The sequence below is a fragment of the Aedes albopictus genome, chromosome 2 (genome assembly GCF_035046485.1).
Source record: "Aedes albopictus strain Foshan chromosome 2, AalbF5, whole genome shotgun sequence".
NCBI lineage: Eukaryota > Metazoa > Arthropoda > Insecta > Diptera > Culicidae > Aedes > Aedes albopictus.
Window position 1 is genome coordinate 501,543,096 of NC_085137.1, and position 24,605 is coordinate 501,567,700.

Below are 24,605 nucleotides of genomic sequence, written 5' to 3' on the forward strand. Positions count from 1 at the left end.
ATTTAAAGGATAAGTGTGAAAAGCAGTACCACTGCCCAACACTAAAAGGCTTTCGAAGCTAGTCCAGAACAATCGTGCTTGAAGATACTCTGAAAATTGCATATTTTATATTAAGAAAAATAGTCTTACTAAACTAAAACGGAATAATGTACAACAATCATAGATCCGGTTCACTCTCGTACGATTTTGCGTTTTCTGTTTACGTTATAGCGTTAATAATAAAAAGGAATAATGCGTTTCGTGTCTATTACACGGAAGACACGTATAGCTACGTACACGTCGATTTCCAAGAAGTCATAAAACATAGAAATACAAATATAGCAAGTATATCTAGACAAAGCGCAAGCTATTGAGTAGCAAACGGAAGAAATGCACTGTGCGCAAATACCTTTTTTGTTGATTTGTATGGTCCTTCGTATTCGGGACGCTCCCTAGTTAGGCAACTTCGGTGATGGTGTCCATGTTTTCTTTGTTGTCCTCACAATCCAAGTTTGTGGCATCCTGAGTTGAGTTTAGAAACAGTATTAAAATACCTATTGCATTGCAATGATAATTTTGTTTGTATATGTAGTATACAGTACCTTGGGTAAAATGTTGGATATTTGCAGGTCCTTGAAGTGTTTCCGATCCTCTTCTAGCACATTGCTTCGCAGTGGCGTCGAGTTTCGAATCTCGTCGTTGTTCAGGCTAGTACACAGCAGACTTACATCCTCGTTGTCCTGTTTGGAAAGAATGGAATTTGCTTTAACCTTCCGTAACTCGCGCGGTTGACTACCTGCGTCAGCACCACGCTAATGCTGAGTACAAAAAGCGAGATTTTTTCAACGTGTTGTACAAAATACAACAGCGCGATCGCTCGAGGGGTAATAGATAATGATACTTAAAGTAACTGTTCCCTGGAAACCAAGCTCAGGGAAGAACTTCCGATGGAATTACGGCGAATTTTACAGGGAAACCCACGGAGAAATTCGTGCGAGGTTGCTAGTTCCGATAATGATCTTACCTCCGTAATCGTCGTCGAAAGATCCAGCTCAGCCATGTTCCGTTCGCGCCAAAACCGTCGGATAATCCTGTCGTGTGGTGACGTCATCGGAACATCCTTCGGATAGCTGATATTTTTGCGTACTGGTGTTTGACCGGTTGGCTGATAGAGGGTCAGTTCTTCCCGGTGGAACCGATCGACTTGTTCCGCCAGTTCGGACAAATGTGCGCTGGTTTGTTTCTGGAAGGAGCTGATGTTCCGCTGCAGTTGCTTGTTCAGGGAGATTGTCGTGTGGCGGAACTCGGATTGGGTGACCACTTCGGAGTTCAACTTGTCCTGCAGGGTGTGGGTCTGGGTTGAGTGGGAGGCTGAGGATTCCGATTGGTGCTGTTCGAAATCGGAGAAGAACTTGGTCCACCGTTCGTTCGATGCTTCTCCGAAGCTTCGAAGTACGTTTGATTGCTGATTAATTGTTTCCTTCATTTGAACGCAGGAGGATTCCACAGGAACGAGGACATTATTCTGCAATCGACCCTCAATGATGGCCTTGTGCTCCTGCCGAGTCTGGTCCATCTGTTGCGAGTTCAGTTCCAACTGTTCCAGACCCTTTTTCACTTCTTCAACGTTCTTGTCCACAACGAAACCAGCACTTTCGATCATCTCCACGACGGAAGTTTTCGTCTGGCCAACTTCTTGACCGACCTCTCGCAATCGGTCCAATCCAGCTTGTTCTGCTCGGATCTCTTCGCACATCGACATCAGAAGGGCCACCCGGCCCTCGTGAGCTTTCTTCGACGACACGACAAACTCCTCGATTCGGCTTTGGCTTTCTCCGAACCGACCAACCAGTTGATCCATATCCTTGAGGATCCCCTTGAGGGATCCACAAAACTCCAGGTTGCGTTCTTCGCTTTCTCTGCATGCTTTCCACGTAGTCAGAAGTAGGGCCTTCTGTTGCTCGTCCTGCTCGGCAAGCGTTTTCTTCAGAGCTTGCACGTTCGCTGTGATGGTCATACGGAGCGAATCGATGGCCCGTTCGTTCGTTGCCAAGGAAGATTGCGCTAGGGACATTTGCTCCGAAGTCCACTGAGAGTGCCCATCGCGGAAGGATGTCAGGAGAGAGGAATTTTGCGAAGATATGCTGGTGGAGAGGGATTCTAACTCTGCGATTTTGGCGCGTACTTCTTGCTGCAGGAGGTCCTGTTTCGAAAGGTATTTGTCTAAAAGGAAAATCAAGAAAAGATTAACGTATCTGTGCCGAAAAAAGTGCAGTTTTACGTGTATCATCTAAATAAAACTTACCCCAGTCGCTCACAATCGTTGACGAAATCTGATGACAGCTCTGCGTGAGATTGGACACATTACCCTCCATTGCTTGCATGCGGTTCTTCAACTGATCCACGAACTGCTCGCAAACCGTTCGATTCTTATGATCTGTCTCTTTTCTCCTATCGATCGTATCCTGAAATCAAACAAATGGTTCAAAATCATCCTCAAAAACACCACCTCTCATCCCTTCAACTTACATGCAACCCATTCGTATCCTGTTGGACCGTCTCGACCACTTCGATCAGCTCCTTCGCCTGACTACTCAACGCTTCCTCGGTTTTCATATGCCGATCCAGGACGACCTTCTTCTCGGCATAGCGGCGCTTCGTTTTGTGCAGACTTCTCTTGGTAGTGGTCAACTCGTGCTTCGTGTGACACAACGTGTCCTCCGTCCGGCGTAGCATCTCCTCTTTCTCCACCAGATTCAGACTGACCTCCTTGAAGATCGCTTCCTTCTTGGCCAGATCTTCCTTCAACACCTTGATCAGTATCACCTTGTCGTTCAGTTCCTTGGTGGTCGACTCAGACTTGTACACCATCTCGTTGTAGGTCTCCTCCGGCAAGTAGATTCCATTCTTATCCCTCGTGGCCAACAGCTCCCGCTTCAGCCGGTCGATCTCCTCCGTGTACTCTTTGATGACCGTCTTCTTCGAAAGCTTCTGATTGGCCTCCGGTTTGTTCTGGATGTTCTTTGCTCGGTGAGCGTACTCCAGGGTACTCATCGTTTCCTCAAAGTCCTTGTGCCCGGGCGAGACGGTCGCAATGATCGACGTCTTGGTTCGACCTCCGAGCGATTCCTGCAGCAATCGGGTCAACTTCGACTCCCGATAGGGCACGTGCGGTGTCCTTTCGACCAGTGCCGTAATCACCCGCCCCAGCGTCAACAGCGACTGGTTAATATTCACCGACTCACGTGTCCGGATACCCTTTTCGTTTCCAGCTTTCGTGATGTTTTCGCTTCCGGCCAGATCGACCAGATTCAGTTTGCCGATTTTGAGCAACTCCTCCCCATCCATTCCGTTCTCCTTGATGTGTACGATGATGGAGAAGATGGTGTGCGACCGGGACGATTGCGCATTCATCAAGGTGGATGCCGTCCGGCGACGTTCCTGACCCTTGGCCAGCAGTTTGTAGACATCGTCCTTGCTGTGGACCGGGATTTCCTCGAGACCTGTAGGGGAAAATATGATAGTGCGTTACAAAAAAGTTATTGCTATCAATCGATTAAAGTTCTCCTAACACCTCTAACACTTCAGAGTCACATGCTCAGTTTGACTGTCTATTCCACAGAATCGTAACTTGTTTGTGGCTTAGTTGGTTAAAGCGTTGAACTAGCAATACGGAGTCATGGGTTCGAATCCCATCAAAACAAGCGGTAGTTTTTTCACAAATTTATCTCTTAATTTGGTGTGTTTTCGGAATTTGAATTTTTTCGTGTTTCCAGCCCTGGTGTGCAGCTTCAGATGCACTTGTTTCATACAGGCATATTGATGTACGTGGGTTCCTTCTTCAGCGTCAAGAGGTTGACGAAACGATCCACCACGAAGCTCATATGCAATCCGGAACCGCAACGGTAGAGAGCAGAATTTGCTTTCCGAAATTTTTCGACTGTGCGCAGAAGTTGGATCGTTTTTCCTTTACACGTGTGAGAGTTTTCGGCTCACTTTCGGTTGGCTGGTCAGAATTTGGTCTTTGATTCCTCGGACTTCTCTGCAGACGTTGGTGAGGTTACGGATTTCTTCGTATTATCGTCTTCAGAATGTAGGGGTAGGCGGGGCATAATGAGCAGCTTAAGCATTTTGCCACTAAATCCAGTAAATTGAGTGCAACCAATGTGTAATTTTAACGTTCAATCCTCATTTGAACCTTAACTGACAAAAGCTAATCGTTGAAATTCCGAATAAAGTTATAAATGTTGTAGAATTTTATGTTTTTAAAAACATATAAAATCGTGAGTTGCCTTCTGGGGGTGGGGCATAATGAGCACCCTAGGTGGGGCAGGATGATCAATAGGGGGATTCACTTAACAGCGTAAACTGATTAAACTGTTTAAACGTCGCGATCACCAAGGCAATCTTTGATTATTTCATTCGCAAAATCATGAAACATTTCAAATAAGCAGAAAATCATGGCTTACGCAGCAATTTAATCTGTTTAGTGAGTACCCCTAATATCAGTTTTGTGCACAATCAAATGCTAATTGACTATTCTTGTCAATGATAAAGCATACCGGCAACAATTAATGAGAATTTGAAGGGATTACGGGGTTTAATTTGTAGGACACTGTAGGGTTCCAATGAGTCTTCTATTGAGGAATTTTTAAACGGTGATTCGATACCCAAAACCTTATTTTAGGTCATCTGATTCTTATAATATTTTCCCAGTACATGACCACTTTACGCATTTTGATCAATTTTTCAAGGTAAACGGATTTTTTGACTAATGTTTTATCATCAACTCATTGGATTTTAGATAATAAGGCTTCAATCAAGCAATTTGTTTTGCTAATTTGAAGATTTACAGTGAAAATACAAGGTGCTCATTATGCCCCGCCTACCCCTAGAACTGTATGGTGAGATATTCGACATTTTTGCCTTTCTCGTACACCAAGGTGTACCGAAAGGCTATATGTTCACTCCAAAAACGAAAATTTGATAGAGCCTCCGGAGGGGTCAAGTCTTATATACCAATCGACTCAGCTCGACGAATTGAGATGATGTCTGTGTGTGTGTGTGTGTATGTGTGTGTGTGTGTGTGTATGTGTGTGTACAAAAAAACTCACATCACTTTTTGGCAGTAAACCTCATCCGATTTCAATGACCGACGGTTCATTCGACGCGGAATCTGATCCCATTGTTTCCTATTGAAAATGGTTCGGATCGGTTCAGCCGTTCCGGAGATATGGCCATTTAGGTGTTCCGGAACGGTACCCCAGGAAGGGACCAGATATGAAAATGCATCAAACCTATGCATGCGACACATCAAACCACGGCATTTTCGATAACCTGATGAGCGGTAAGCAGAAAAATAGTCTAAGACCATATCTGAACCGGTAGTGTTCCGGAACCGGTTCCGGGTGTCCCGCCGGAAGTGGCAAATATCAAAGTGAACCAAACCCATGCATGAGACACATCAAACCACGGCATTTCGATAACCTGATGAGCGGTAAGCAGGAAAATAGTCTCAGACCATATCTGAACCGGTAGTGTTCCCGAACCGGTTCTGGGCGTCCCGCTGTAAGTGGCCAAATATACAATTGTACCCAACCCATGCAAGCGACACATCAAACCACGGCATTTTAGATGACCTGACGGACAATGAGCAGAAAAATCATCTCAGACCATATCTGAACCGGTAGTGTTCCGGAACCGGTTCTAGTCGTCCCGCTGGAAGTGGCCAAATATACAAGTGAACCAAACCCATGCATGCGACACATCAAACTACGGCATTTTCGATAACCTGATGAGCGGTAAGCAGAAAAATAGTCTCAGATCATATCTGAACCGGTAGTGTTCCGATACCGGTTCTAGGCGTCCCGCTGGAAGTGGCCAAATATACGATTGAACCAAACCCATGCATGCGGCACATCAAACCACGGCATTTTCGATGACCTGATGGACAATGAGCAGGAAAACCATCTCAGATCATACCTGAACTATTAGTATTCCGGAACCCGTTCCGGGGTTCCCGCCGAAGTGGTTAAATCTGAAAGAAAAACAAACCCGTACATGCGTCACATCAAATAGCGGCTTTTTAGATTACCTAATGAACGGTCAGCAAGTGTTTCGGAATCGGTTTTGAGTGGCCGGAAGAGGCCAAATGTAAAAGTGAAGCAAATCCAGGCATGTGACACATCAAATCGTGGCTTTTGCGATAACCTAATGAACATTTAGCTAGAAAATAGCCTTACGTCACTGGTAGTGGTCCGGAATTGGTTCAGAGAGTCCCGTCGAAATTGTCAAACCCTGCATGTGACACCTTCAATTTGCAGCGTGTTTGGTTAACCGATGAGCAGTTAACAAGACAATAATGTTAGACCACATTTGGTTCAGCCGGTAGTTACCCGGAATCAGATCCGGGTTGTAAAATGTTAAATTTAACCAAACCCATGGATGCGGTACATCAAATCACGACCAGTCTTGTAAACATTCGACACTTTTTACTACCTTCATTTCGTTGCCGCAGTCGGGTGTCAGTCGGCTTTGTTACATTCGTGTGCTATCGTTACCTCTTACCTACACACAACACGAGCAGTAGAACGAAGACTGATCACGACTTATCGACAACCTGATGGAAAAATAGGGTCAGACCACATTAGATTCCCGGTAGTGTTGTGGGTTCAGCTGTGGCTTCGAAAGTGGTTAGAAGTAAAAGTGAAGCAAACCCATTCATGTGATATATCAAATCGCGGTGATTAGGTAAAGGTGAATAAATAGCAATAAAATATTATCAGACCATAATTGGGACAACCGCACGGTGTCAAAATTTTGATTATTATCGAACTTTCATGTACCTTGGATTTTTCTTAATAGAATGTTGAAATTTCGGCTATAATGTATAAATTCAAAATTTGAAAATATTCTATCGGGGAATATTTGAGTTAGCTGAGTTTTTGGCTATTTTCCATACTAAAAATTAATAATTACTATTTTAGCCCAAAAAACGTCCCATACAAAATGTATGGAAAATTTTTCGCCGATGAAATATTTTCTAGTTGTCCGATTATGAATATATAGCCTAAAAACTAATCATTTTCGAAAAAAATCCGAGGTACATGAAAGTTCGATAATAATCAAAATTTTGACACCGTGAACCGGTAGTGTCATGGTCCATAACTCATGGAATCAGATCCGACTATCCCACCGGAAATTATCAAGTATAAAAATGAACCAAACCCATACATACGACACATCAGATCGCAGATTTTTTGATAATCTAATGAACGGTTAGCAAGAAAATAGCCTTAGATCACATTAGAGACTAGCTGTTGTGTAGCAGAATCAACGTTCATGTGAAAAATTAAATCGTGGCTTTGTTTAATGGCCTGACAAACATTAGGTATGAACAACAGTGACAATTAGGTCTAAGTTCTCATATATGAGAACAAAATATAGACAAAACTAAAGCGATCTCATCAAATCGTACCATTTCAGATTCCTAAGGTGTAAAGTTATAGCAGGATTGGTCAACGTTGAATGGAAAAATAAAAATTTGATCGCGTAAACAGAAGATGGTGGCTGTTTTAAGGAATTTTGAGCTCTAAAACTATGTAAAATAAGTGTATTTGGTATGGGAAATTTGTTTGGAGTCCACCAGAGTATCCAAAATAGCGGTCCAAAGTCCAAGATAATGGCCCAGTATTCAAGTTAGTGCCTATTTTATAGGATTTTTAATTCTTGCATTATGGGCATATTTTGTATGAAAATATGTCCAGAATTCAAAATTTGTAATCAGAAAACCCAAGCTGTGCGCTGTTTCACAAGGTCTGCAATATGACTATAGTTTGAATGGGGAAGAATGCCGGTCTTCGTCCAAAACTGATAACCAGAAAATCATAAACGACATGCCAAAATTCAATACGGCGACTATTTTATGTAATTTTAGGTGCAGAGTCCAAAAATGAATACCAGAACATCCAAGATGGTGTCTCAATGTTCAAGATGGCGGTTAGTTTAGTTGGGGTAGATATCCGCAGTCATAAAATGATGACCGGAAAATCTAAAATGACGTTTCAAAATTTGGCGGCTTCATGACACTTGTTTGGTTTGAGTTTTGGATCGTTGTCTTATATTTTCTGAATATTAGATGTTATGCTAATATAAAATGTATCCATATTGAGTAGATTTATCAAGCAGTTTTCATTTTATATTTATGTCAATGTCATCAACATGTCGCTCGAGTTTTGTTGAAAGGATATTTCAAAGCACGAGAAAGGCACCATCACCGCTAGGTGGATTAATTAGGGTTTTTTATTATATTCTTCTTCTTTTCTCTTTGAGTTTACCCCGAAGTTACTTCCTAACTCCCACCGGATTTTTTCCAAGATTTGAACAATTCATACAGAGATTGCTGTTTGAGAATATTCCAAGATTCCTCAACCCCGACCAAATCCGCCCGGAGTTTTTACTGGTTCCTGTCGAATTTCTTTCCAGGAATATTCCGAGAGCTTTTCCCGTTATAGAATTAGGGACTGAGTTGTAAGCTCGTTACTTACAATTTTCGAATAATCGAGACGTTTCTCAATAACTCGTTCCGAAGAAAGAATATACGACCGGTTTCCACGAGAGGATAACAAAGAATGGTTTTATTGTTCGTTTTTCACGTTAGCGTTCGACGCAGTCTACACACTAATCTACACCTATCATATTTCCGCAGTATAGGGGTGTTCAGTACTTCCGTGTTGAATATTCGATCATGGGTTGATGGATGAATGGTGGTATTAATCAGTTATAAATTTTGTTTACAGTTCGGCCATCCTGATATCTCTATTGACCTCAATAGAAAATTTTAGCAAAGTGTTAGTTGGGTTCTGGAGCCGTATACTCGCGGTGAATCGAGGTTAGTTTTACAATGAATAACAATAGGAAAGGATATTGGAAGGGTAACTATTTCTCTTCTAGTCGAATCACATTGTATCTGCTAATTTTCTGCCTGAAATTCAGAAATATCCAGTTATTGACTTTCGTTAATTATTCAGCTGACGCAGCAGTTGAGTTGGATTTCTGGTACAATTTCATATTGGATGGATCGAATATGCCTGTAAATGGACGACTTGACACCTGATATTTATCAATATCGGATATGACGTAGCGGTTGTGATCTAGTACTTTTTTGATAACGTAAGGACCTTTGTATTTCGGTTTTAACTTTTGGTTCTCCCCAACAGTTGGTACACTCCGAATCAAAACCAAATCACCAACTCTGAAGACTGAATTAGCCGTGACTTTACTATCATAATATCGCTTATTATACTTTTGTTGACGCTGCACATTTCCTGAAGCCCTGCACCTTATCTCGGTTAAATTTCGCTCTTCAGATGTGTTCAAGTCCTCGACAAACTCCAGTAAATCTTTATCGATACACAACTTTTGAGTTACACCGAACAAAACTCGAGATGGAATGTCACCTATCGAACGATTGAGAGTGTTATTTAGTAGATGTTCCGCTTTGTACAAAATATTATCCCATTGTACTTTGTTTCCGTCTTGAAGCTTTGCCAAGAGAGGTACCAGCGTTCGGTTATAACGTTCAATTTGCCCATTGGCCTTTGGGCAAGCTGTTGCTACCTGAACGTGATAAAATCCATGATCCCTTGCAAACGATTCGAATTCCTTTGAAGTAAATGCGGACCCTCGATCGGAAACTACAACCCTCGGAACCGAGTACGAAATGAAATATGATTTGAGACATTTCATCACCTCCTTAGTGTTGGTTGATTTTACCGCGTAAAGCTTCAAAAACTTTGTACAACTATCACAAACAGCCAATATATGTAAATTCTTGCCTTTCGTTTTCTCAAGTGGACCAAGGTGGTCGATGTGAATGGTTTGAAATGGTTTATCTGGTTTTTCGTATATATGCAAAAAACCATCAGTTTTTCGCTGCTTGGGATTGTAACTAATACATGTAATGCACTCACTAATATGCTTTTTCAATTTTTCTGTCAAATTCGGAATATAGAAGTTGCGCATTATCATATCAGCCACCTTATCCACCCCGAAATGTCCCAACTCGTTGTGATATTTGTACATCACAGAAGCTTCCATAACTTGCGGAACAAATAGTAGATTTTTCTTTCCCTTAACCTTGTAAACAATCTGGTCGATAATTGTGAAGCCATCATTTTTCCCCTCTTCAACAGCTCGCTTAACCTTTTGAATGCCCTCATCTTTCAACTGGTTCACATACATAGTGCTTTCCTCAACACCAAATCCACTTTGACTACCTTCCAATGCATAAACATGGGCACGAGATAACGCGTCAACGTGCTGCATTTTGTCTCCTACACGGTGGACGATCTCGTAATCAAACTGCTCAATAAACAAGGCCCATCTTGAAATCTTAGGATTCAAATCTTTCTTATTGAGCGTTTGCTGCAAAGCACTGCAATCGGTAACAATTTTGAAGTGAAGGCCGACCAAGTAATTCCTGAAACGTTTCAGACTGTACACAAAAGCCAAGGTTTCCAATTCAAAAGAATGAAGCTTATTTTCCGCCACGGATGCCCTCTTGCTAAAGTACATCACTGGATGGAAGTATTTATCCCCCTCAGTTCTTTGCATAAGAATTCCACCAAATCCATTCGATGACGCATCAGTGTGTAGTTGAGTTTCCGCATCAGGCGAGTAAATCGCAAGAACAGGTTTTGATGCAAGAATCTGACAAAGCGTGTCAAAAGATTGTTTTTGACTTGGACCGAAAACGAAAGGTTCATCTTTTTTCAGTAGGTCGTACAATGGACTTGCAATTTTGCTAAAGTTCGGAATAAACTTCCTGAAGTAACTAACCAGACCTATGAAACGTTGTACGGCTCGAACAGAATCGGGTAGCGGAAATTCCCTGATCGCGTCAACATGTCTGTCCGAAGGTTGAATGCTGTTGTGTGCAACGTCGTACCCTAGATATTCAATCCGAGTTTTCATGAAATGGCATTTGGACAAGTTCAGTTGAACATGATTATCGGACAAAATCCTCAATAGCGTTTTGAGAACGTCGACATGTTCCTCTATGGTTTCTGTTGCAAGAAGTATGTCGTCATAGAACACGATAACTGTACCCGACTTGATCAGTTCAGATAGCATTTTGTTGATATATCTTACAAATATCTCCGGGGCGTTGCAATATCCAAAAGGCATCCGCGTATATTCGTACTGCCCGCTTTCAACGACAAACGAGAAATATTTGCGAGATGATTCGTCAATTTCCACATGGTGAAACCCATTCTTCAAATCGAGATGTAAAATATCGCTTATTTTGCAGTTTCGAAATTTGGTCCTCGATTACAGGAATTGGATAATGATCGCGTTCAACTAACTTGTTCAAAGCACGGAAATTTACACATAATCGATAAGATCCATTCTTCTTCTTAGTCAAAACCACTTTACTCGAATAAGGAGAACTGCTTTCCCTGATTACTCCAGATTCCAGAAGCTCGCTAATCATCTTATCTAATTCCCTCCGTTCGAAAACAGACAACCGTTGCGGCGAGGCATGATACACTTTATCCTCTTTCAACTTAACACCAAACGAATGTTTCATCATGGGAACAACAGGACGGGGTCTTACAACATACTCCGCTCGAAAAACTTCGGTTATCATCTTCGTCAAAGACAGAGTGGATACATCATCACCAATATCAAGACAAAGCTCAGTCATATTGTACGAAACAAGATCACAATCACTACCGACATTTCCATAAACTTGCGACATCAGCTGACGATCAAAGTTATTAGGGATTGCATCTACGTTTCTAGGATAAACAATAATTTTGTCAACTTTGTTAGCTTTCAAAAATTTTCGACCCACCAATCCATTGATTTTCATCGTACCATCTGAAACTACCAAGAAATCCACCTCATAGCGTTTCGATTTACAAGTAATTGTAGTTGATAATACACCATCTGTCAATACTGGCACATTATTTAACCCTACTATCATTGAGCTATCGCTGCTCACGGGATTTAGAACCGATCCAGAAGGAACGTATTGCCTTTTCAGGAGACTTACCTCGCTACCAGTATCAAGCAACAAGTCCATTTCAATCTGATTCGCTACGCTAGTCTGGAACCTACCGTCATCATCGATATCAAACGCCGCCGATGGTTCCTCGTTCAAAGCCTCCGTCAGATGTACTTCCCGCTGCCGCTGCATTTGACGTTGATCTTGCTGGGTCCGAGGATTGCGTGCTTGATTCACCGGCTGATTGCACTGTCCTTCTTCATGTCCAGCACGCTGGCATTTAGAGCAGCGTACGACTCGCTGCGGTTGGGGGCAATCAACCGACAAATGTCCGATCCTGTTGCAGTTGAAACATTTTCTCTTCTGCTGTGTTTCTCCCCCGTTTACCTGGATCACTTCCGGAGCCCGCTGTGCTGATCTGTTGACAACCATGGTCGCTTGACGTTTACGTTTCATGTTGTTGTTGGCCTCACACAGACGAATGTGGTTGAGCAGTTCGAGGCTGTTGTTGTATCGGTTAGCACAGATTTGATCGTAAATTGGATCCAAGGACAGACCTCGAACGATGTAGGTCACTCTAGCAATCTCGCTCATTCGTACGCGTGCCGCCATTGCTTCCACTCGAAACACAAAATGTTCGTAGCTTTCATCCTTTGACTTCACGAGATTCGCTAGCGCCAGATGCACCTCCGCTTCATTCTCATTGTCTGGGAAGACAACTTGAATTTTCTGCTGAAATTGGGCCCAATTCGCGATTCCGGTTTGCGCACTGCGGTACCACTCCCTGGCTGCTCCTTCCAGACGACAGGAAGCATACAGCAGCGTTGTCTGGTCCGTCCAACGATAAAGAGACTTGAAGTGATTAACGTTGGCACACCATGTTCTGACATCTCTTCCACTGGAAAACGTTGGAATCAGCTTGCTGACTTCATCCGGATGTAAATGTCTTTCACGTCGATCCTCCTGGTTGTTTGGAAATTCCGCATCGTTTCGGAGCTGCAGCAATCGTCTCATCAGTCCAATCAACTCCTGCTCACCACGTGGGTTGGCTTGACCGCCCGAACAATCGCTGAACTGGTGGCGATTCCGATTTCGCCGGGCCAATTCGTCCTCCTCAAAGCCATGGAATTCCTCTTCGTCCGACATTTTAACGTAATCACTCGCGGTTGCGGATTTATCCCACTTCTGATAAAATTGTAAGCTCGTTACTTACAATTTTCGAATAATCGAGACGTTTCTCAATAACTCGTTCCGAAGAAAGAATATACGACCGGTTTCCACGAGAAGATAACAAAGAATGGTTTTATTGTTCGTTTTTCACGTTAGCGTTCGACGCAGTCTACACACTAATCTACACCTATCATATTTCCGCAGTATAGGGGTGTTCAGTACTTCCGTGTTGAATATTCGATCATGGGTTGATGGATGAATGGTGGTATTAATCAGTTATAAATTTTGTTTACAGAGTTAACAGTGACGACTCGATATGAACGAAACAAACGCATTGTTTCGGTTGGGCAATATTTCAGCTTGATGACTTCTTTCTGCTGTAAATATCGTACAAAGAAATATCACACATCAATATGTTTGCTTCTGCGTTCGATCCGGTCACCTTCAACAAGTTTTATGCAGCTTTGATTATCCTACGATGATTGGTCCTGTATCTTCTTCAACGAGTTCTTCCAACAGTCGTTTCGTCCAGATCAGCTCTTGGCAACCTGCTTCTGGGGGAAATGAATTCAGCTTCAGTTGAACGCAAAGCTACGTTTCAGCTCCATCGTACTTGATCAAATAACCGGAATTCGACTTTCTGTCCCTGCAATCGCCAGCGTATAGTCAGCATCAACGTACCTGAACAATTGCTTCCGTAATATTCCTAGCTTCAACTTGCAATCTCTAGTTGCATATAAATATCGAAGAACCTTCTTTGCTCCATTCCAGTATTGCTAATTCGGTGAACTAGATTTCTGGGCCAGTAACGAAACGCATAGTGATACATCCGGTCTAGTTTGCACTGCTGTATACAGCAGACCCCCGAAAAGGTTGAGGTACTGCAAATTGTTTAACGGTGGCTTTTTCTCCTCCTTCTGCTGTAGATAGCAAGGAACCATTGGGATCTTGGAGGGCTTCGCATCTTGTAAATGGAAACGCTCAGTCAACTTGCGGATGTATGCTTGTTGGTTTAGCTTGTAGCCTTCGTCGTCTTTTTCGACCTTGATCCCAAGGAAACTTCGTACGTCGCCGAGACCTATGTCACGGCAAAATTCTTCTCCAGTTGGTTGTATAGGGCACTGCATGAAATTATCTCCTACTCTTTCACTATTACAGAAATTTTGATAACAACAAGGTCAAGAAACGTCAAAATCTTATACAAAATACGGTGCCCTATATCGACACGAATTCTTGTTCGGTTGTTGTAACGATAATCATGTCGTCTACGTAAATCAGAATGTATTCTGTTACTCCTCCGGCAGTCTTCCGCTTGTACAAACATTGATCCGTCCGGCATTGCTTGAATCCTAGTTTCTCGAAAACTGAATCAACCGTCCGGTTCCAGACTCTCGCGGACTGCTTCAATCCGTATAAACTGCTCCTCAAACGACAAACTTTACGCTCGGATCCAGTGACGTATCCTTCGGGTTATCGCATATATATTTTTTCCTCCAGTTTCCCGTTGAGATATGCCGTTTTTACGTCCACATGCTTCAAAAACATCTTCCTCTGGCTAGTCAACAATGAACGGAAGGTAACTTGCTTGGCAACCAGTGCGAATACTTTATCGTTAATCACACCGTACTTCTGTGTAAAGTCATGTGCCACGACCCTTGCTTTGTATCGGACGACGTTTCCCTTCTCGTCTACCTTGATCTTGAAATACCACTTGCATCCAATCGCTTTCTTTCCGGCTGGTAGATCAACTAGGTCCCACGTGCAGTTCCTCAGTAATAATGCTTCGTGTTTCTCATCCATGGCAGTTCTCTACAGCTGCGCATCGTTGCCATTCAATGCTTCTGTTGAAGTTCGGGGATCTCTGATGCACCGCAATGCTTTCAAAACATGTTTCGGATAGGGTTACTCATTGATCTCGGGTTGCGGGTTCGCATGACTGGTTGTTGCTCGCGATGTATCTGTAATAGGGTACGACAGACCTTTGTTTGGTAAATAATAGTCATTATACTTGCCGGGGAATGCGCGCTCCCGTCCACTGCGCAACATCGGTGTCAACGGTGGATTTCAAGTTGTTCGTGAAGGGAGCACCATTATAGCCACGTCACAAGAATCATCAGAACTATCTTCATGACTGCTTTCAGTTTGGGAAAAATACTGCGAAACTTCTGATTCCTGCACTTTCTTTATCTATCATCAGAATCGACTTGAATCACGTCATCATTCTGGTGTCCGCCTTCTTCAGTATTGGGTGGATGCACATTGTCCGGAGTTCCAACAGGAATTTCCGCCAAATAGTCCAGACTTACGAAATACTCGTTTCCTGCTTCTAACCTTCATACATCGGTTCCCGAATAAAAATGACGCCACGACTTTTGAATACGGTCTTCCTAACGGGATCATACAGCCGGTACGCTTTCCTGTCCTCTTCAAATCCTACGAAAATTGATTCTCTTGATTTGGTATCTCAGACCACGCCTCTTTTGGGGTTTGATTGTGTCCCTTCGTTGGAGATCGATTAACCAAATACGTAGCAGTTGCGACCGCTTTTGCCCAGAACGATTTTGGTAGCTTCACCTCGAATAACATACAGCGCGCTCGCTCAACGATCGTGCGATTGACACGCTCAGCCATACCGTTCTGTTCCGGGTTGTAGTCAGCGCTGACGTTTGGTGTCTGATGCCATGGTTTCTTCCACAGACAAACAGACGGAACTCTTAGAGGAAATTCATCAAAAACTATGGCCCGGTGTCTTTTTCATGAGCACACTGCCATCTGTTGGTAGAACCGCGCGCGATACTGTTGGCCATGATGGATTTCGATTTGACGTTTGCTAACACACACACTACTACACAAATCGCCTGTAATTTTCGTTTGCATCATTCAGCAACGTGTATACTGGCAAACGACAAAGCGATCGAACACTAACGCCTCTGGTGGAAGGATCGCGTAAATCAAATGAAATTTGAATTGATCGTTAAATGCATGTGCCAAGCCGTTTTGAAGAGTGTTACGTCTGTTTGTCTGTGGTAGGGGGTAGACTATGAAGAAACATACTCCCCTGTTGTACGTCATAGTTCCCTGCGATATCTCTTTGCGACGGCAGCCCGTTTGAATCTCGACATCGATCAAATGGATGCGGTTACAGCCTTCCTCCAAGGAGAACTCTCGGAGGAGATATATATGGAACAACCGCCTTACTTCGAAGATACTCAGAACAGGACCAAGGTCTGCAAGCTGAACAAGGCTCTCTACGGATTGAAGCAATCGAGCCGCGTGTGGAACCAAAAGCTGGATACCGCATTGAAGAAGTTTGGACTGGTTTCAACGGACTACGACCCCTGCGTATTCTACAAGATCGCCGGTAGCAAAATTATGTTTGTGGCGATCTACGTCGATGATGTGCTCATCTTTACGAACTGTCGTCGATGGCGGAAGCAGCTGAAGGATGATCTGGCACGGGAGTTCCTGATGAAAGACATCGGTCCAGCCAAGCACGTTTTGGGGATGCGTATCACGAGAAGCCAAGGGAAGATTTCCATCGACCAAGAAGCGTATGTGGAGACCATCCTGGAGCGGTTCCAAATGGCCAAGAGCAACCCGGTTGCGACACCGTTAAACCCGAACGACAAGCTTACGAAGGATATGCAACCAACCGACGATGAAGAGGCCGAACGAATGAAGCGTGTTCCGTACAAGGAGGCCGTAGGATGTCTGATGTACCTGGCGCAGTGCACACGTCCGGACATATGCCACGCTGTCAACGTTTTGTGCCGGTTCAATGAAAACCCCGGAGAAAAGCATTGGAACGCCGTCAAACATCTGCTGAGATACCTGAGAGGCACCTCGAAGTTTCGACTAACGTACAGGAAGGACGCCGACTCGACGATTACAGGGTACGCTGATGCGGATTGGGCTTCGAGCAGTGAGGACCGGAAGTCCATTACAGGATTCGTTTTCATCGCGCAGGGTGGTGCGATTTCCTGGTGCTGCAAACGTCAACAGACTGTAGCGCTTTCGACTTGTGAAGCCGAGTACATGGCGCTCTCGGCAGCCGTACAAGAAGCGCTTTGGTGGAAGCGCCTGCGTGCAACGTTTGATGTCGATGAAGCGGTCCAGATCAATTGCGACAACCAAAGCACTATCGCAGTTGCCAAAAACGGTGGATACTATCCAAGGACCACGCATATCGACATCCGTCATTGCTTCATCAGGGAGGCTGTTCAACGCGGCGACGTCGACGTTGTCTACATCAGTACCGAGAAACAACTGGCGGACTGTTTGACGAAGCCACTCGCAAAACCCAAGATCGAGCTCCAGCGAGCTGCAATGGGAATCCAGAGTCAGTAGATTGAGGAGGAGTGTTGAAGAACGTATCGAAGCAACCTATGACTTGTAAACTAGCATTAGACATTAGAAATAAATTTTCACTTTAGTACCGTCCACACACGAGACAAGACGTGTTTAGCTATTCTCTGCCCAATAGTTTAGTTTTCGCCAAAACTTTTAAATTGATTGATAGCTTGAATAACTTCGTCTTCAGATTTCCGTTCCAAGAAGTGTATGCAAATTCGTCTTGTCATGTCATCAACGAAGGACAGGTAATACCGGCTTCCTCCGAGTGATTTTTCTTTCATGATATCCACATAATATATCGGAGTGTACAAGCTCCAAGATTTCATCCGGCCTGTGTTTTTTCTTCGAAAACGACAAACGACGCAATTTTCAAATTCTCCTTCATCAAACGTAGGTATCGCCAGACGCCAAGCCAGACTTCAATTGCTTCAAACTGGATATATGCATTGAGATGGCCCATCCTACGATGCCACAGTTGCAGAGTTGAAGATACACACACCAAGGACATATCTTCGTCGAACTTGAACAGACCGTTACGAATATTATGGACGTCAGTTGCAATTACTGCTCCGCTCGGATTGATCACTTTCACGTTTTTTTTTTAAATGTACTTCATGGCTACTACGAACAATCTAGCTTAACTGATAGGGTATGGGACCATTTGGACAGGAGCACCTATTTTGGGCACTTGCCGCTATAACTCAGTCAATTTTGAACCGATTGACTTGATTTTTGAGACACGATCAGATACGCACAATCACGCCATGTTCAAAAATTCAAGTCAATTGGTTTGAAATTGACTGAGTTATAGAAACAAGTGCTCAAAATAGGCGCTCCTGCCGAAATAGTCCCAGACCCTAACAGATTATTTGACATCTTCACATTATTGATTTCGACGGGAGACGTGCCTCTGGAGCCGGCCTTCTGATAAGTTCTTGTCTTTGGTGAAGTGGTCTGAAGCTCCTGAGTCGAAATACCAGGCATAGCTCTCTTCATCGCTGGTGGTGGATGGCCAAATTTGTGGCAGTGCTTGCAGTCTTCAAGAGTTTCTTTCTTTTACATCTTTTACATTGATCCACTTTTCTTCAAAAGAAATTTTTACTAAGATTGCTATTTTTGAAGAATTTTTGGCCCCCTTCTGGATTAGTTTGGGATTTCCGTTTCTCTTCTGAATTGCGGTCGAAGCTGCCATCAAATTATTTCTATCGCCTAAATTTTCAGCACTAACTCGTATGAACTCCTATTTACATAATCGTTGAGGTTGAACCGATCGATACCGGCATGAGCTGACTCACTGATAGCAGGTTCACTTCTATGTTTCCCAGAGTCCCCCGCTGCTTTTTTCTCAACTTCCTCTTGAGTTTTTTTTTTTCAAGATTTTTTGTGGGATTTTTTTCCACGACATCATCGGAAGTTTCACTCACGATACTTCTCAGATGTTGTCAAGGAATATCTGTTAGAGTTTCTTTCGGGATTCCTGTTGAATTACTTTTCGCGATACTTTTTCAGGTTTTCTCTAGAAGTTATTCCAGGAATTTCTCGCACAGATTTTCACAAAATTCTTTCCAGTAGGGTGCGGGCACCGGTTTTGGCCAGTCTAAGGGAAATCGTTTTTAAAAAAATAACTAATAATCCTATGAATACAACCAATGTGTCAAATGAAAGGTTTCAATCTATATTTTGAAGGAAAAATGCAGAAATCAAGCCAATACTTGATTTTTGTATTAAAAGCGGCACTGGCCAAAATAGAAGCTCTGCCGCAGTTTTGGCCATATTCTTAAGTTTGGTTTCTATTTTGGCCAATCACGTGTATTTCTTATGGGAGTGGCCAAATTAGAAGCACCCTGGCCAAAATAGATATATGGGAGCTGATTTTTTAAGGGAATATATTTTTTTCCTCCAGTTTTCAATCAAAATGTGTGGTTTTCACAGCTGAGTAATCATCATATTGTATTAGGATCTATAGTAAAAAATAAATTTACGCCGATTTAGATCGTAACAGGCTCAATACCGCACTATGGCCAAAACTCCGGACTGGCCAAAACTGAAGCTTCTACCCTATTTCAACAGGATTTCTTCCAATAGTTTTTTTGTGCAGCTATTCTGGGATTTCTTCCCAGAGATTTTGCTGTATGGATCCAAGAGTTCCTCACGGGATTTGTTTCGCAGTTGAATCTATTATTTCTTCAAGAAATTCCCAAAAGATTTCTTATAGTGTTCAGTGTCTACATGAGTTGCTTCTGGAATATTTCTTGAACTTGTAAAGGTTCTCGCGGCATTTTTGTTGAAGTTTCAACTGGGACTTGTTCCAGCCAGAATCTTGCGACAAGGGAGAAGTTTTTCCCAATTTTGACAAAAGGCAAGAGAGGCGCCTAGTGTATGGAACGGCAGCAATTTGTGCATGGGCTTTCCGGTGTTTCTTCAAGAGTCCTTTTTAGGATTTTTCCCTTACTATCGCTGATATTTCTCAAGAAGTTTTTCCTACGATTTCTTTCAGAGGTTTTTTCAGCCTTTTCCTCGTATAGGGTACTGAACCTCTTGGGCAGTAGTTGGCGTTTTGAGCACTTTTTCGCTATAACTCAGTCAAATCCAAACCAATTGACTTGAGTTGAAATTGGTCTAAAATTGACTGAGTTATAGAGGAAAAGCGCCCAAAATAGAAGGCGTGCCGAGATGGTTCCACTTTCCTAGTTGTGTTCATGATTTTTTGCAGTGACCCTCCTGAGATTTTTCCCGCAAATAATAACCGGAAATTTCCCGAGAGTTTTTTTACGGAATTATATCTAATACACAGTTGCTTCAGGAGTTCTTGTTGGGATTTTTCGAGAATTATTGCTCGCAATACCGGCTTGGATAAACTGAGACTTTTCTTGTAAAATATTCGATAGAGATAATATCAAAAGAAGTGCTGGTGAAATCTTGCGGTCTCCAGGAACAACTATTGGAAAAATCTCAAGAGGAGTTTCGGAAGAAATTCCAAGAAAAACTGCGGCTTTCCGAAAAAAAAAATGCTGGGAGGGTGGAGTTGCGCAATTCCAGGAGAAGAGTCCTAGACAGAGCTACCGGGAAAACTCCAAATAAAATCATTAGAAGAACTTATGCAGAAATCTCGCAAAAAACTTTGGATTTATTTTGGAAGGATCTCCGGAAGTTATCCGGCGAGAAATTCTGAGAGCATACCGAGAAAACTTTTGAAAGAAATGCCGGAAGGAACCTGGAAAGAACGTCTAGGTCTACTGCCGGTGGAAGCACATAATTGTAACATGTGCATTTTTGGCAATATTGAGATTTTACAGCCCATGACCATGTCTCATGGTGTACTACCATATAGGCAAATAAAAATATGTAGTTTGTTCCGAAAATTGTTGAAAAAATGCAACGCCGATTTGTCACATTCTGAAAAGTGGACGCATAAGTGTCACGTTTCATTGGAAATCCTATGAAATTTTAAAATAGCTCTAAAACAAAAATTAGTGCTCAAATTCAAAATTGGTTGATGTTAGAACACGATTCGGCATTAATGCTACATAGTTGAGATAATTTACTTTTTCGAACTTTGGACGCGATTTTCTCGATTGTCTGTTTTTGCACATGTGACATTTATGCGTCCACTGGCAGTCTATGTATCTTTATTAGAGAGATTTTGAGACCGAGGCTGGTTCATCTCTTAGTTTTGGAAAGATCTCTGAGAGCAAATCCAATAAAACCTTAGGAAAGAATCTTTTGAGAAACTCCTGAAGCAATCCTGAATCCTTAGGTACATGTATTAAAGAAAGAAATCCGGCAGAAATGAGAGGTTTTGTAAAAAACAAACAGTAAAAGAATTTGAAGAAGGAATTGCAGTGGAAATCTAAAAAGTAATCCCGAAATTATTTCAAGATATAATGCTTTAGGATTTTGCAAATAATGTTCGATAGATTTCCAAGTAAATCCCTATAAACAAATCTCTGAAGGAAAACATAATCCCTGTAAGAGCTATTGAGATCACTGGTTTTCTCCAGTTCATAAGTATCGACGAGAAGCCAGAATAATTTCTCCAAAAAGTACCTTAACTAGTGTTTCTATAAATCTTTCGAAATGATATCCGTTGAATGTAGATATGCATTGAGCATCAATCTATCACTTACCTTGCACAATCACCGATCCCTTCTTGTTGACATCGTCGTAGATACGAATCTTGACCGTATCGTCGGTGGACAGCAAATCGCACAGTTCCTCGTTATACAGCTCCAAATACGAGATGCGCATCGAGAACTCCAGCTCCGTCATACGCAGCTCATCGAACAGATGATTCAGCGCTCGCGGAATGATCCCCGTTTGAGTATCGTCGTCCCATCCGGAGCTCAGTTCCGGCTGTTCCTCACCGACCATGGTGTAAGTCTTGCCGGTTCCCGTTTGACCATAAGCGAAAACCGTACAATTGAACCCGGCCAGCACTTCCTCGATATAGGGCGCGACCACAGCATTGTACACTTCGTGCTGCTTCGACTGGATGTCAAACGCCCGGTCAAAGGTAAACTTCTTGGAGCTCCTCGTATCCACCAAGGTCGGCTTCAGAAGAACTTCCCGAGTCGAGACTACTTCCACCACTTCCTGCGAACGAATCAGCTTCTCCCTCGCGTTCGTTGGCCTAAAAACATCAATTCTACAATAATCAACCACCCAACCACGAAACCAAACCCCAAACTCACCTGACTCGCAAGTAAACCTGAACATTCTGGTTGCATTTGAGCGGTTTACCGTTGCTCGTATTGACTCCACTGCTGGCATCCATGTTCTCCACCGCCGTCGTTGGAGGGCTGCCCTTGTATTTATGTCGCTCACCTAAGTTCGCCCTCGAAGCGCTGGATCTTTTCCCTCCCGTCACCAAAGGAGACAACACTTTTCGGTTGATAGACGAAATTATGACTTATCTGTGCGTTCCGGGGTCACAAAAAACGGATTTTCCGGCACTTTTGCTGCGGATCTGCTGCGTGTTTGGTGACCGTTTGGATTTTTGGTTTGTTCGGTGCGATGACTGAAGGATGAACACAAAATTAAAAAGCTGCGCCTTCAAATGGGATGAACACACCTTCGTCAAGTTGATTCATGCGCCAGCGTTGCCAAATTTTTGACGTTGCCGCATCGGCCAAGATATCGTGAGGACAAACATTAGCACTCTAAAAATAATCTACACACTGAGAAAAAATTCTACTCAGTCGAAGAGTAACGACAACTCAGCTTCGTCGACCGGGAAGAGTTGGCGCAAACTGAGTAAGCTCACTTGACGACAATGAGGTGCTTTTACTCAGTTCATCGTGTTCACTATCGCTTACTCATTTTTGAGTAAAGATAGAGCGAATCGATGTTCCGAACTGTCAGATCCGGAGATAGAAAAAAGGCAAAACAACGGTCTGCTCGTGGCGGACAGCAGCGGCTGCATACAAAACACAATTTTGGAAGAATTTTCTTTTTTCGAAGCAAATTAAGTGATTTACGACCTCCGCAATTAGTGAACTGTTGTTGACAATGAAGTTTTCAAGAGAAATCACTGGCTGTCGAGGTCGTAAATTATCAAATTTTTGTAACAAATATCAATTGACAACAATAAACATGCTTCAAAATTACTCAGAAATATGAGTAGAAGTAACGGAAGTAACTCACGGTCGATGTTGAATATCGTGAGTTGACTTTACTCAGCCTTCATCGAATAGAACAGCAACTCAAAATTGAGTAACCTACACCTTACTCAGTTTTAGGGTTGTCCCACTTTTAACGAAACTGAGTCGGATCCAACTCAATTTTGAGTAGAATTTTTTCTCAGTGCACTGAAGGTCGATACACTGAACCAACACATCCTCCTGTAAACGACTGTATACTGATATGCTAGCGCCCTTTAACGAAAAACAGTCGAAGATCGGATGATGATCATACGCTCCGATTCAGCACCGGATGACGTACAAGCGTATGCTTGTCATCCGGCTCAGGTAAAACTTTCGTATTGGAATTTAGCTGCAAATCCTATATAACTCGAATTCAATTTGTTCGTAAATTGAATGTATGGATGATGGATAGCGACTGTTATTTATATTTTATTTTGAGCTAAAAAAAATTTGGAATGTGACCAGGAGGAAATGTAGTAAAAACTAACTTGTTGTTCATAAAATACATAGAATTTTTATTTTCTGGCATAATTAATATAAACACTTTTGCTGGATAAAATAAGAACACATAAATTCACGCTTATAACACTTTCAACTTTGTGTCGCCGACCAGTAGATGATGCGAGCAACGCTGCCGTCTTGTCCGGTGCTGTAAGTTGTCCCAGATTCAAATGGTCCCTGAAATGTGTACAAATTGGTATGAAAATGAGCAAAACTATATTGTACTTCCCGAATAAAAAATACAGTAGAAAAACCGAATGTTGTATTGTAACAGTACTATTTAAAACCATATTGTTACAATAAACACCACTGTAAAAATAAAAAATACAAAAACAATAAGATGTAATGTTAGACACCATACAGTGAATTGTAAATGAGATTTTTACAATATACTATACGGGTTGTTAAGTATCGTAACAATATAAAAAAATATTTTTCTCCATATATATTTTTTTACAAAACCATACATTTTATTGTAAATGAATTGTTCGAAATACTGATACGTGGGCTTTAATATACCGTACATTGTATGGTACACGTATGGTTTCAAACAATAAAATGTACCGTAAATATATTGTTTTTAATTGTAATTTCACTACAGGTTATAAATTTAATCATGGTTTTGGAATGGTTCTCTTTTGTTATGTTGTATTGTTTTACATTAGATAAACCATATAATGTTATATTATCTCGTCATGTTCCTTCGATAATGGCAGTTCTAGCCAAACTAACCTAAACTCGTCTAAGTCTGAGTAGCCTCTGATTGCATTAACAGTTGAAGCTTAAGCTCCCATGTCCCACCAGCCAGATAACCGGGTTTTGCAAACTAAGCATTATTTGTGGCAACACTTTGAGCGGCATGATGGAACTATGCCTAGCGCGCTAAGTGTTATTAGACCACTAATGTAGTTGCATGAAGTGGGTGACGAGGTACATAAGTATCATTACAG

The 24,605-nt window shown here is 42.4% G+C and overlaps 1 protein-coding gene across 1 annotated transcript; it reads right to left on the reverse strand.

The window, feature by feature from the left end:
• Window positions 1-85: 85 nt before the first annotated feature.
• LOC109409585 (kinesin-like protein Klp61F) lies at window positions 86-22,545 on the reverse strand. Its single transcript, XM_019683045.4, has 7 exons — window positions 22,204-22,545; window positions 21,640-22,142; window positions 2,509-3,482; window positions 2,285-2,444; window positions 1,004-2,202; window positions 582-719; window positions 86-501 (listed from the first exon to the last, which is right to left on the reverse strand). Exons 1-7 carry the CDS (start codon window positions 22,284-22,286, stop codon window positions 436-438), a joined length of 3,123 nt encoding a protein of 1,040 aa, XP_019538590.3. The 5' UTR covers window positions 22,287-22,545; the 3' UTR covers window positions 86-435.
• Between the last annotated feature and the right edge of the window lie 2,060 nt (window positions 22,546-24,605).